Genomic DNA, 12,648 nt, shown 5'->3' with positions numbered 1-12,648 from the left:
TCCATTTCCTCTTAATCATCTTCTAAACCTCTTAAGAGGAAATGGAAGAGGAATAAGAGGAATTTAGAGGAGGATTGAGAGGTTTAGAAGAGGATTAATCCTCTTCCATTTCCTCTTGACCCTTTCCATACTGTGATGCCGATGTCTGCGTCACGGATGGAAAGGGTTAAAAGCTTGAATTATTGAGATTTTCATATTATTGGACTTTTACTGTAATTACATGACATTTTCTGTCACTGCTCTGCAACATAACCACAACATACCTAACCATTTTGAAACACGATTCACATGAGGCGTAAGGGATGAAGTCTGTTTTTTCAGTTTGCACTAGGAAAGGGAGGCTGCACACCCCAGGAAGAACAAGAAATAAGTTTTAAGGGAAAAGTGACCTTGTATTTGGTGTACTGATAGTTGCTTTCCCCTTGCTACTTATTTTTTTGTTTTCCTGGTATATGTAGCATCCTTCTATTAGTACAAACTAGAAAAAAAGAACTGCTCGGCACCTCCATTATGTCCCTCTTGTCTTGAAGGTGGTGAGGCACTCTTGAATGCATCTCCAACACCATCTTTCTCCCCAGTACTTATATGTACTAGATTTAACTACAATTTGAGTTCACATCTTAACTTACTGCCATATAGCCAATTATTGACCTGGTGCTAGTCTTACAATATTCAATTGAAGTCACACCTCTACATGTAGTATATATGTAGGATGAGTACGAAATACACATTAACCCTTTCCATCCGTGATGCAGACGTCGGCGTCACAGTATGGAAAGGGTCAAGAGGAAATGGAAGAGGATTAATCCTCTTCTAAACCTCTCAATCCTCCTCTAAATTCCTCTTAATCCTCTTCCATTTTCTCTTAAGAGGTTTAGAAGAGGATTAAGAGGTTTAGAAGAGGACTAACCCTTTCCATACAGTGTCGCCGTCAGACACCGACGTCGGCATCACCAGAGAGAAGGGGTTAAAGTTTAATTTATATAGTATAATTTATAAGACAATAATACTTTGTATAAGAACACATATTCTTTGGTTATCACAAGTCTAGAAGAGGGAAAAATATTAATGTACATACAAATCCTTTAATAGATTGTCATGCATATCTACTACATGTGATCCCCATGAAATAAAACCTAAACTAAATAGAGCTGCAAAGCTTTAACGTGCAGGCAAATAGTGAAGGTGAGTGAGTGTCTACTTCATATGATCCCCACGAAAGAAAACCTAAAGTAGATACAGAGTTGCAGGGCTTTAACATGCAAGCAAATGGCAATGGTGAGAATGACCAAAAAGGGTTATCCTTAAACTAGAAGGGAAAAAAAGTACAATATTTCAAGGGAATGTGTTAAAGTGTGTGAATATCAGCTACCACTCCGAATGCTAGGAAATTGTAAGGTGAAAAAAATAAAAAGCATTGTACCCAACTTGTATGTTTGTGCCTACCTCCTTGGGGTTCTTGTTTTACATGCCAAACAGGTGTTAAGGTAATGGGTTTGTAGTTTTTCATTGTGTTACCATCTGTATTGTGGGAAGGTAATGTAAACTGAGGAACTGTTGCAGATGATGATGATGGCTGCAGTGAGTGGAGGATGTGAGCCAGCTTTGGTTACTGTTGATGGCAGGAAGGTGTTCAGTGAATAGTGTGGGACTCTTCTAAATCCTCTTGATGGCAGTAGCACTATAAAGTAGTATGTAACATGATAAAATTGAAAGGTAATAGGCATGTCTGCCAAATGCCAGACTTAGCTGAACCCCAGATTTTTTTTACCTGGATTCTATTTCGGTTCCCGGACTTGACCTGGCATATGTTCGACAACTGCTGAACCTCAGATTTTGTCTGGGAAATTCAATATCCAGGAAATCAGTGGTCGAGTGTATTTTTTGGAAATTCTCCAACGAAATTCATCTTTCCCATAGGTTGTTCTGTTTGTCCAGTGCAATTTTTTTCATCGAATGTGATGCTATCTCTGACCAAATTCCTGCGTTGGACATGAAACAAAACACACACTTACACACGCAATATGGCAATAAGACAATTCCATATTGTTTATTTTATTTAAACATTGGTAATCATGAACATTAAAGATAAATTAATGGTTTAGTGCAAAATGAATTGGGATTTGATTTTTGAATCGCAGAACTAATGCACTTAGGATGCTGTGAGCGACTCTGACACATCATGAGTAACAAAAGAGCCATACCTGAATGTCTACCTCAAAACATATCCCCACATCAATTCATGTAAAGTTCTCTACACACTTGTGAGATATCCAAATCATATGCAGGTGGAACATCATACCTATTGGCTTGAGAGTACTCTTCCACTCTGATTGATTTACTATCAGCAATGTTTTGCAGGTCATGAGGTGGTGATACTAGCATAAAATTGATAGCAGGATATACAAAAAATACAAATATCAACAACAGTGTTATTATCACACTGGGAAGAGCTAATGCCCAGTAAGGCTGAGGAACATATGTAAGATCAAAGGAAGCCAAGTATGTGTGTGGCACAAAGGCCCACACAATGTAACAACCAATGCCAGACCATCCCAGCAAATACAAAACAAAACCGTAGTAAGATCGACCAGGGGAAGGAGCAGGGGTATGTTCTCCCATAGTATCTTGCGTCAATTATAGTTTACAAATAGAAATGTCATAAATTAAAATGTAACTCTGCTTGCAGCTTGATTACTAACTAACTAGTTATATTAAATGTTACCAAGATCACATTTGTTTCTTACTTTTAGTCAGACGTTCACACACTACTGGCAATACAAGGTCAAATGAAATATATGCTAAGAACTTATTTAAAATACGAGCAATAAGTAATGATAATTCTTTGTCATTTTACACATACTTTTTTACATTGCTGCATTGGAGGTCCAAACTGATTTACAGTCTTTGTCACTAGGTGCAGGAGATCCATGAAGGAAGAAACAGCTGTCCGTAGCTGCCGAACATCAGGAGATCTGATTTCCCTAAGAAGGAGATGATAGTCTATGAGAGATCTTTATCTTGAACATTATATAACATTAAACACTTGGTTAAGCTGCTAACTTGTGCACATTACAAACAATTGCAGACATTGTACAAAGCAGAAACAGCCAGTGACATTGATTGCTCAGACCCCTTAAGTAACAGATGGCTGAATGAAGCTGTCCTTTTCCTATTCACATGTCCAGTGATTGACATATCTTTGCGAGCATTTAGGGGAGTCGGTGGCTAAGTGGCTAGCATGCGGGTCCCATGTTCACTGCGTTCTGGACACTACGGGATCAAATCCACTGCTACCTCCTGGGATTTTTCAGTCATAGCTGAGTGCCCTAAGACTACCTACATGCTGTCTTGTAGACCACCTATCAACCCGGACTAGAGAAACTGTCCAAGGGAATCAAGACTGAGCTCTGGAAGGCAGCATGAGCCAAGAATAGATGGCGCCACTATAAACACTTGACTTCGCCAAGACGGGCTTGGGCCAACCACCGGGCCCCTAAAGAAAGCCTACTGGCACTATAGCCCATAATGTAAAAAAATAAATAAATAAATAAAAAAAAAATATATTACTGACCCCTACTCACAGTGGACCACCACGACTGTGAGGCACAAGACCTCTAGACACAACTAAGTAAACTAAGTAAGTAAAAATACTTTACTTCCATTAATCAGGTTTTCAAAATCTTATTGCCACCAGCTAGTTATCATCACTGGCAATCATTTAACCCGTGGGCTTCGGCTATGGGAAAGCCGAGAAGTGGCCGAGAAACGACAAAATTACACTGCATTTTGAGACTAAGAAAAGAGCATGGAACATACATCAGAGTACTCCTCTCATAACCATAAAGCCGTTAAAAATATCTACTTTTACTCAAACTCCATTATTTGTGGGTGGTGTTTGTTACAAAATAAACAGTCTAGTGACGCGTGGCATCAAGCTGAGAGTCGCTTGTTGTCTACTATAGAGAATTTGACAAGTGATTCTTGTATGGATACCTAATTCAGTCTGCCATGACCTTACAGCACCACCTATGACAAAAAAGCACACCTCAAGATCACTCACCCACCACAATGACCTAGGGCATTCATGGTGGGTTGCACTATGCCACCACCGCCTACAATTAGCTCGAATTAGGTGTTTTATGGTGAGCCCTTTTTAGGGTCCACCGTACCACAGCCACGACTCGTGAAAGCCCTGAAAAGGGTCTGCCGACGTTCTCAGGTGAAACATTACCATTTGATGCACACATGATAGCCTCAATTAATGTTTTTACTTCTTAACCCGGTAGCAGCGGGGATCATGTTTCTTAATGGTCCCCCCAAGCAAGAAAAATGAGAAAAAATCACCCCTCACACAAACCATTTCATAATATATATCCAAGCATTTGTGATCAGATTATATATCATCTATTTTTGGGGGTTTATATCATGGCACAAATTTGGCCTGTCGCTGCTACACGGTGAAGCCACAAATTTGGCCCGTCGCTGCTACCGAGTTAATTGCTTCCAAAACACTTTGCAGTAAAAGTTAGTTAATCCGGTTCCCAGGGGACAAGACTCGTGCCAGATTAAAAGAAATGTTGAACTTGGATGGTACTACAGTCTTATATATTACATTGTAGTTTGCCCTTATAGTCTGCTCCCTGTGCTGCCAATGAACTACTGCATTTACTGTGTTATGAGTTCTGAGCTGGACACCTTATTACTCCCACCCTCTCATATTAATAGGTTAGCGTAATAAGGAAGGCAAGGAAGAATAATATGGTTTCCAACACGCTTAAGAGTCAAATGTCAGGTGAGGCTCCTCCCATCCCTTGTGCTAATGTATCTGAGTGATAAGGAAGGAAGGTAAGATGGATGCATATACAGTACTGATAATGTGTTACTAATGTGGCTGGTAATATGTTTGGCTTGCCAATCGTCTTCCTAACAATGAATGGAGCCATGAGCATAGCTGGGCACAATAACAGAAAACCTTATTCCCGATAACCGATAACTGATAATTTAAAACCTTATCGGTGATAACCAATATTCATTAACCGGAGACAAATATAGGCGATAACCGATAACCAATATAAATCCACAATTCCAATACTAGCTAGCGATAAATCCGATAGGCAAAAACGATACTATATTGATATTTCAAGTAGAATAACATAGATGAATTCAAATTTTCATTATCTGCATTCTTGAAAACTTACAAAACCTGAAAACCACAAGTTGACACGTACATATGGACGGTAATACTAGAAACGCCTGAACCGGTGTTGTGTTATTTGGCGTCCCCACCGTCAAAAGCTAGCTGGCGCTATTGTTTACAAACACTGGTCCCTCGTGAACTGCGCATGCTCAGACCAGCAAGCGTAGATCTGTACAGTCTCACAAAGCTTTTTAACCATAATTAATAGCCTCTTTCATTTAGCGTAACCCGTTTCTGGGTCGTGATCTGTAGAGTCCCTTGATAGATAGAGTCCCGACAGCCTAAGATTTGGACGCCACTATTGGCCCTGTTTTCGCCGCGAGAGCGTGTGCTAGTGTTTGAAAAGCGCGGCGAAAACACAGGGCTAATAATGGCGTCCAAATCTTAGGTTGTCGGGACTCTATGAGGGACTCTACAGATCATGACCCAGAAACGGGTTACACTAAATGGAAGAAGCTATAAAAGTTGCTGGAAGGCTGAATCAGACATACAGTACCACCATCCTCGCTGTTTCTAGAACGACACTCTACGAGTTGTATTTATATGTACAGAGTGTCGTTCTAGAACCAGCGAGGATACTGTATGTCTGATTCATGTTTAAAAGCTTTGTGAGACTGTACAGGGCTACGCTTACTGGTCTGAACATGCGCAGTTCACGAGAGACCAGTGTTTGTAAACAAAAGTGCCAGCTTCTGACAATGGGACACCAAATAACACAACACCGGGTGCCTTCAATACCATGGCATGTTCACAAACGAATATGGAATATCAAATTTGAGGTAGTGAATAATCATTTTTGGGGCAAAGTTAAATGATTTTTCTCTTTGATATCTTGATTTTTGAGAAACATAAAAAAATAACCTAATGTTTTAATGTTGATGATCTAAATATGGAATCTCTTCACTGAAGATATTTCATACCCCAAAGTTATTTCCATACAACACTAGGCCACGCATGTACAGTAGGGAGACTTTTTTTTTTTTTATGAGGCGGAAAAAAGTAGCGATTATCGCTAGTTTGGTTACAAAAGTAACGAAGACACCGATATATATTTAAATAAGTAGCGGATGACCGATAACCTGATTTCGTTATTAGCGATAAAGTATCGCGATAACGCCCAGCTATGGCCATGAGGTACTTAGGATGGGAAAGGGGGCTGCATGGAGGGATCCCAAAGATGCCATTGCAGGGTGGGTGAGGCAACACCCCCCCAGCATATGCCCCTATTGACTGATTGACATGGGGATAAATTTATGGACTGTTAAATCTTGACAACACTACTATCATGCCTTCCTGTGTACCACATGACTACCTAGCTTGTGTGTCTATTTTGTTCAGCTCATTATTTCACTAAAAGCCAATTCTGTGAGTTGGAAAAGGAAGCCATGAAAATATTAATATAGACCATACAAATAACTTACACACACAAAATGTTCCCCTTGATGGAGAAAACTTTTGAAGATCCTCCCCTCTTTGGTTCTCTATCAACTTGCAAGCTGTTGCGAACCACTTCAGCTTCTTGTTGGGAATTATATGGTATTTCCAATTTTCTAACATACAATATATTAAGGATTGTAACAATGTGATATACCTTATAACTAGAAATTGCTTTGAAGAGAAGAAACATGCAAATTATGGGCATTTATAATAAAAATTAAGAGTACAGTTTCTGCCAAATAGATTATAACTGAGCCTGCCATCAGCCTGTCACATGATCCCCAACTACCTTAGGTGTCAGAATCATAAATATGACTTGTTATCAAAAGATATCAGCAAAAACTAAAACATCAAGCAAGGGGAAATGGATGAAAGCGTTGCTAAGTGAGATGAGAGAATTAGAAGTTTTTAGAGAAGGCATAAGAAATCAAACAAAGGAAAATATTAAAAACAAATGAAGGAAATAGATACAACATGTTGGAGAGAAGATCTGAATGGAAAGACAAGTGTGATACTCTACAGAGAATGGAGGAAGGAGATTGGAGGAAGTATATACTAATGACCCAGCCTCAGAAATACTCTTCAAGTGCAGATCAAACACCCTAAGGCTAAACGATAGAAATAGATTCAAGAATGAGAAAACAGAGTGTAATTTGTGTGGAGCAAAAACTGAAAACTTGGAACATTTCCTACTTTGGTGTCCAGCATATAGTGAGGGAAGGCAGAAACATGTTAAGCTACAACAACCCTATAAAAATGAAGCAATCGGAGATCTACTCTTTAATAACACTGACATACATGAATCAAAATCAACTATTTTGAATTTGTGGAAAATAAGACAAAAGGTAATGAAAGAAGAAGGAAATAATATTAGCCATCAGTGAAAAGCACAACTCATATCCCAGACAGCGAGAAGGATGCATCAGGGAGTGCTGATACAAAAGCTATACTCCCAACCTACAACTGAACTTCCTTCACTATTGAAAAAAGCTCAGGAGAAAACAAACAAAATTGAGCGTGAGAAATGGGAGGTAAAGGCATCCATTTCGGCAAAACTAATGCAACAGTTTTGTGTGTGTAAATGTAAGGATACGCCACTGCTGGGGGTTGATGAGATTCACTTTCTACTTCCATAGCATTGGCCATGGATGTGTATGCAGGAAATTATTAGATGAGTTTTCCTGAAAAGATAAAACTATATGAAAATTGAAAATATAAAGAAAACTGAATACTGTAGTGTATTGTAATGATTCCCAATTCCTGGACTTTTGTGGTTCCTGATTCCCCCTATTAATCAGGGAAACTGAGGGTAGCTGTTACACAATGAAAAAATCTATCTCCACATGAAAAAACATCATGTTTTACACAGAAATGAAAAGTCAGGGTCTTGGAATTAGAATGCACAAGCCTCCAGTATTTTTCAACCTTACTTTGTAATATGAGAAATATAAACAAGGAAAGTTATATTACAAAATAATACTAGAGAATGTAGAATAAATTTTCTACAATACTGTGGGGCCATCATGGTATACGTGTGGGGCTGTCATGGTAAGTGTGGGGTTGTCAGGGAGGGCTGTCATGGTATACGTGTGAGGCCGTCATGGTAAGTGTGGGGTTGTCAGGGAGGGCTGTCATGGTATATGTGTGGGGCTGTCATGGTAAGTATGGGGTTGTCAGGGAGGGCTGTCATGGTATATGTGTGAGACCATCATGGTAAGTGTGGGGTTGTCAGGGAGGGCTGTCATGGTATACATGTGGGGCCATCATGGTAAGTGTGGGGTTGTCAGGGAGGGCTGTCATGGTATACATGTGGGGCCATCATGGTAAGTGTGAGGTTGTCAGGGAAGGCTGTCATGGTATACGTGTGAGACCATCATGGTAAGTGTGGGGTTGTCAGGGAGGGCTGTCATGGTATACATGTGGGGCCATCATGGTAAGTGTGAGGTTGTCAGGGAAGGCTGTCATGGTATACGTGTGAGGCTGTCATAAGGTGACCAGATTTCTGAGACAAAATCCGGGGACATTTTTGGTTCAGAGGCGTGAAAACCTCCAAAACATGTAGTGTTTTTGTCATTGAAAAACTAAAACGGGGACACTGCCCTTACCATTCATGAAGCAGCATTCAAAAGTTTCTCTCACCCTGTTTATCCTAAATTGCAAAGGAATTGAATAAAAATTCGGTAAAATTCTAGTGTTTGCCCATACTCCCCCCTCCCCCCATACAAGCCTGGGGACCTGGTGGGAACACAGGGTTTCGGGTGGGGGACACAAAATCCGTCGTAATCATGTATTTTTTTTTTGTAGGGGGAGGGATAAAAACTCCCTAGATCTAGGGATTTTTCCTCCCACCACCACCAAAATGAGCGTTTGCAACGAATTTAGTGTTTCCCATACAGAAACCACACATTCTCACTGGATCCCCAAGCTTGTTTTGAGAGAGAAGCGTAGTGAACCCACCAAACGATGCTCACCTCACCATCTGGCGTGGGGCCAGAGGCCATTTGCGCTCACATAAACTGCCTACTTCACACTCATGCCCTCTCTCTCTAGTAGGTTGTCACCTCATTGCAAGGTTTCTGTCCTCCAAGTAGAGTCCGTGGCACCAAACACAGTGTATCTTCATTGTTTATCTATGACACAAGCAAAACCACTGGCAAGCCGTGATCCTTCCAATGCTGCACCTTAAACAGTATTGCGGATCCTAGAGCAAGTGAAGGCTCTCGAACCTCCTGCCCAAGCTGTTCGAACACGTGAATCCTTACTGACCGCATTTTGAATCTGCTTCACGGGTTCGTATTCCCAGTATACAAGGTGATCGTGGATGTTGACTCCGCGCCTCCAGAATACGATAATATGCTTCCATATATCATAGTTAAAAAAATAAAATACATGTCCCTCAACCATAATATGAAGGTGGAAGTACTTAAAAGTAAAGAAGAATCCGAATTAATCCCCTTCCCCCAACGATCTTGGGGGACCCGTGGGAAGTCGGGGTATTTGGGTGGGGGAGCATATTTAAACTACTCCAACCGAACTTTACGACCTACTAACAGGGGGGCTTTGCCCCCCTCGACCCCCCTGCTGACCAAGGGGGGCTGCACCCCCCCCCCTTTTAAAGTACCCCAACCGAACTTTACGACCTAACAGCTTACTGAGGGACATTGAATACAAGTAACCTGTGTTCGAACCTGCTTCATGGGTTCGTACGTGCTACCAGTAAGTGAATACATCATCTTCTCCTTCTTTTGAACTGTGACACTTTTGACGATTGCAAGGTTCCTGTGATGTAAATTACTTACCGTTTAGATGCTTCATTATGACCTTAATTCTGTAACGGGGGGCTTCGCCCCTCTCGAACCTCCCTTTAGTATGGAGAGAGAGTGAAATTGCGTGGTTTCCGTACGTTGTAAAAAAGACCCGGAATGTATGAAATTTCTCTACTTCTAAGTAATTGAAAGGAATTTCCCTACATCTAGCGTATTTTTCAACCTCTCGTAACTCAAAAACTATGCATTTGCGACACATTTCATGTTTACCACCGCATTCCCCGGTCTCAATGGCCCCCTAGCCAATTTTGGTTGCGAGGGGTGAGTATGGGCAAACACAAGAATAATACCAAAAATTCAATTGATTAACAATTTGTATGTTCTTGGAAGGTAGTCTTGCAAATTATGCTGTGCAAAGCTGTTTATCATTTCCTTAGTTATATACACTGTACACTGTACAGTGCAAGTAGTATGGTGCGCAACTATACGTATAGTTTGGTCAACATTTTTTTTTTTTTTTTCCTTTATTCGAATTTCGGATCAGTTAAGATTCGTTTTAGGTCCGTGCCAGTATCTCATTACCTACCTTATGAAACATCAGTATCTCTTCATATATCTTTTCTACAAACCTTCAACAGTCATGGAAACGCTTTGAAAATCCAATTCAAGGACTTTTTTTTACTCTTGAAAATAGGGGATAATGTTTACGAAAGCGTGTCACCTCCTCTGGCGACAGTGCAGCCGGTGTTGCGAGAAATACCTCCTCGCTGAAGTAAGTCACATATACATGTGGGGGGGGGCACAGCACCCCCGTTAGTAGGTCGTAAAGTTCGGTTGGAGTAGTTTAAATATGCTCCCTGACCCTAAACCCTCTGCGAGCTATTTTACGGCTGCGGCAGGTGCAGCGTCGTCGCAGCCGCCGCCAGAGGAGTCGACGCGCTTCTGTAAACATTATCCCCTATTTTCAAGGGTAAAAAAAGTCCTTGAATTGAATTTTCAAAGCATTTCCATGACTGTTGAAGGTTTGTAGAAAAGATATATGAAGAGATAGTGATGTTTCATAAAGTAGATTATGAGATACTGGCACGGACCTAATACGAATCTTCTTCTTCTTCTTCTTTGTGGGTGTTTTATGGGGCTAGTTAGGCTGTGGGCCCACAGCCTCTAGAGCCCCGTCAGTGGTAGTTGTTATCAGGAGTCGTTTATTGTGTTGGCCGTCCTGTCACCAGGGCGGGAGTTAGATCCTGTCAAGTTGCCCCGACTTCTGCAGGAAGGTTTGCGTGCACTTGAGGGCGTGGAAGGCAGTGTTGGGGCTGAGGGCGTCGCTGCCCAGCAGGTCCTCTAGGGTTGGCCTGTGAATACGGAGACTGGTTAAGGATGCTTTGAGGGTGGTGCGGAGGGAGTGGAATCTTGGGCAGTGGAGGAGGAGGTGTTCTAATGTGTCAGGTTGTGTGGGGCACCATGGGCAGTGTGGGTCTTGGACTATGTTCAGTCTGTGCAGGTGGGCGTTGAGGCAGGTGTGTCCAATCCTCAGACGGGTGATGGCTGTGTCCAGGGGGCGACTGGGGGAGAAGGGGCGCCAGTGCCGGGCGGGGGAGTGTCTGTAGTGTCCGAGGGTGAGCTGTCTGAGGTCTATCGTTAGTCTGGTGGTCCAGTGGCTGTTGGAGGACTGTCGGAGGTGGGTCTTGAGGTCACTGTGGTCTGGAGAGCTGTGAATTGGCTGGGGGTGTGAGTGTGCCAGGTTGGCAGCTTGGTCCACCACTGTGTTGCCCATGATGCCTATGTGGGAAGGGACCCACTGAAGGTGTACCCGTCTGCCCCCGGAGGTTAGCTGTGCCAGGAGGGAGTGGATGGCAAAGCATAGTGTGTGGTGTGTGTGAGGTCTGTGAGTTGAGAGGAGTTGGAGGGAAGTGAGGGAGTCAGTAAAGAGGGAGACTGATTGTTGTGGGGGAAGTGTTGTCACTGCTGTGAGGCCGTCCCTGATGGCAAAAAGCTCTGCCCCAAGGATGGTGGTGTGGGGTTGGTTTCCAGTTGGTGGAGGTGTGTAGGGTGAAAACCGGGGACAGCAGTAGCCGGGGACAGGTCACTGAAAACGGGGACTGACCCCGGAAACCGGGTACGTCTGGTCACCCTAGGCCGTCATGGTAAGTGTGGGGTTGTCTGGGAGGGCTGTCATGGTATACGTGTGATGCCGTCATAGGGGACACTCGAGATTATAATTCATACCAGGACGGCTAAGCTTTCACCATAACATCTTCCTTGAAGTCACCCGAGGGGCAGATACTGTGGAGGGCCCTGGCAGCCCACCTCAAGCAGGCAGGCACAGGGTCTTGGGTGTTTGATGGGGCTAGTTAGGCCACAGACCACTCACCACGCCGCACTCGTAAACATTGGCAGATACGCGCTTAACTTTTTTTCGCTTTCATTTTTGAGAAAGAACTACTGCATATGAGAACTTTGATAGATTTAAGTTGAAGATAATCAGAATTATTTGAAAAATATGAACGGCTCTTCTTCTTCTTTTGATCTGTAACGCTTTGTATCGCTTCTTAGGTCCTCCTCTCGTTCCTCTTTTCTTCTTATTCACTTATTTTACACTTTCCTTTTCAGTATTACATCACTTTCTTAAACACTTCATCCTGAACTTATGTGTTTTTTTCTGTCTTTCTTTCCCTGATTTACTTACTTTTCTGTGTGCTTTAGGCCGGGTCACACGAGTAGGTTTTGCGGCACTCATAAGAACAT

The 12,648-nt window shown here is 42.2% G+C and overlaps 1 protein-coding gene across 1 annotated transcript; it reads right to left on the bottom strand.

The window, feature by feature from the left end:
- Nucleotides 1-2,627: 2,627 nt before the first annotated feature.
- LOC126999931 (uncharacterized) lies at nucleotides 2,628-12,555 on the bottom strand. Its single transcript, XM_050863097.1, has 4 exons — nucleotides 12,130-12,555; nucleotides 7,731-7,818; nucleotides 6,622-6,750; nucleotides 2,628-2,984 (listed from the first exon to the last, which is right to left on the bottom strand). The coding sequence occupies exons 2-4, from the start codon at nucleotides 7,781-7,783 to the stop codon at nucleotides 2,849-2,851; spliced, it is 318 nt and encodes a 105-aa protein (XP_050719054.1). The 5' UTR covers nucleotides 7,784-7,818; nucleotides 12,130-12,555; the 3' UTR covers nucleotides 2,628-2,848.
- Between the last annotated feature and the right edge of the window lie 93 nt (nucleotides 12,556-12,648).

This window comes from Eriocheir sinensis, chromosome 17 (assembly GCF_024679095.1).
Source record: "Eriocheir sinensis breed Jianghai 21 chromosome 17, ASM2467909v1, whole genome shotgun sequence".
In the NCBI taxonomy this organism is placed as follows: domain Eukaryota; kingdom Metazoa; phylum Arthropoda; class Malacostraca; order Decapoda; family Varunidae; genus Eriocheir; species Eriocheir sinensis.
Note: the sequence above shows the minus strand (reverse complement) of the source record. Positions and strands in the feature narration are given on the sequence as shown.

Coding starts and splice junctions, on each gene's coding strand:
- LOC126999931 (XM_050863097.1), bottom strand. CDS start 7,783: ATGGCCAATGCTATGGAAGTAGAAAGTGAATCTCATCAACCCCCAGCA. Junction 6,751..7,730: donor CATCAACCCCCAGCAGTGGC/GTATCCTTACAT, acceptor ATTGTATGTTAG/AAAATTGGAAATACCATATA. Junction 2,985..6,621: donor AAGGGGAACATTTTGTGTGT/GTAAGTTATTTG, acceptor TCTCCTTCTTAG/GGAAATCAGATCTCCTGATG.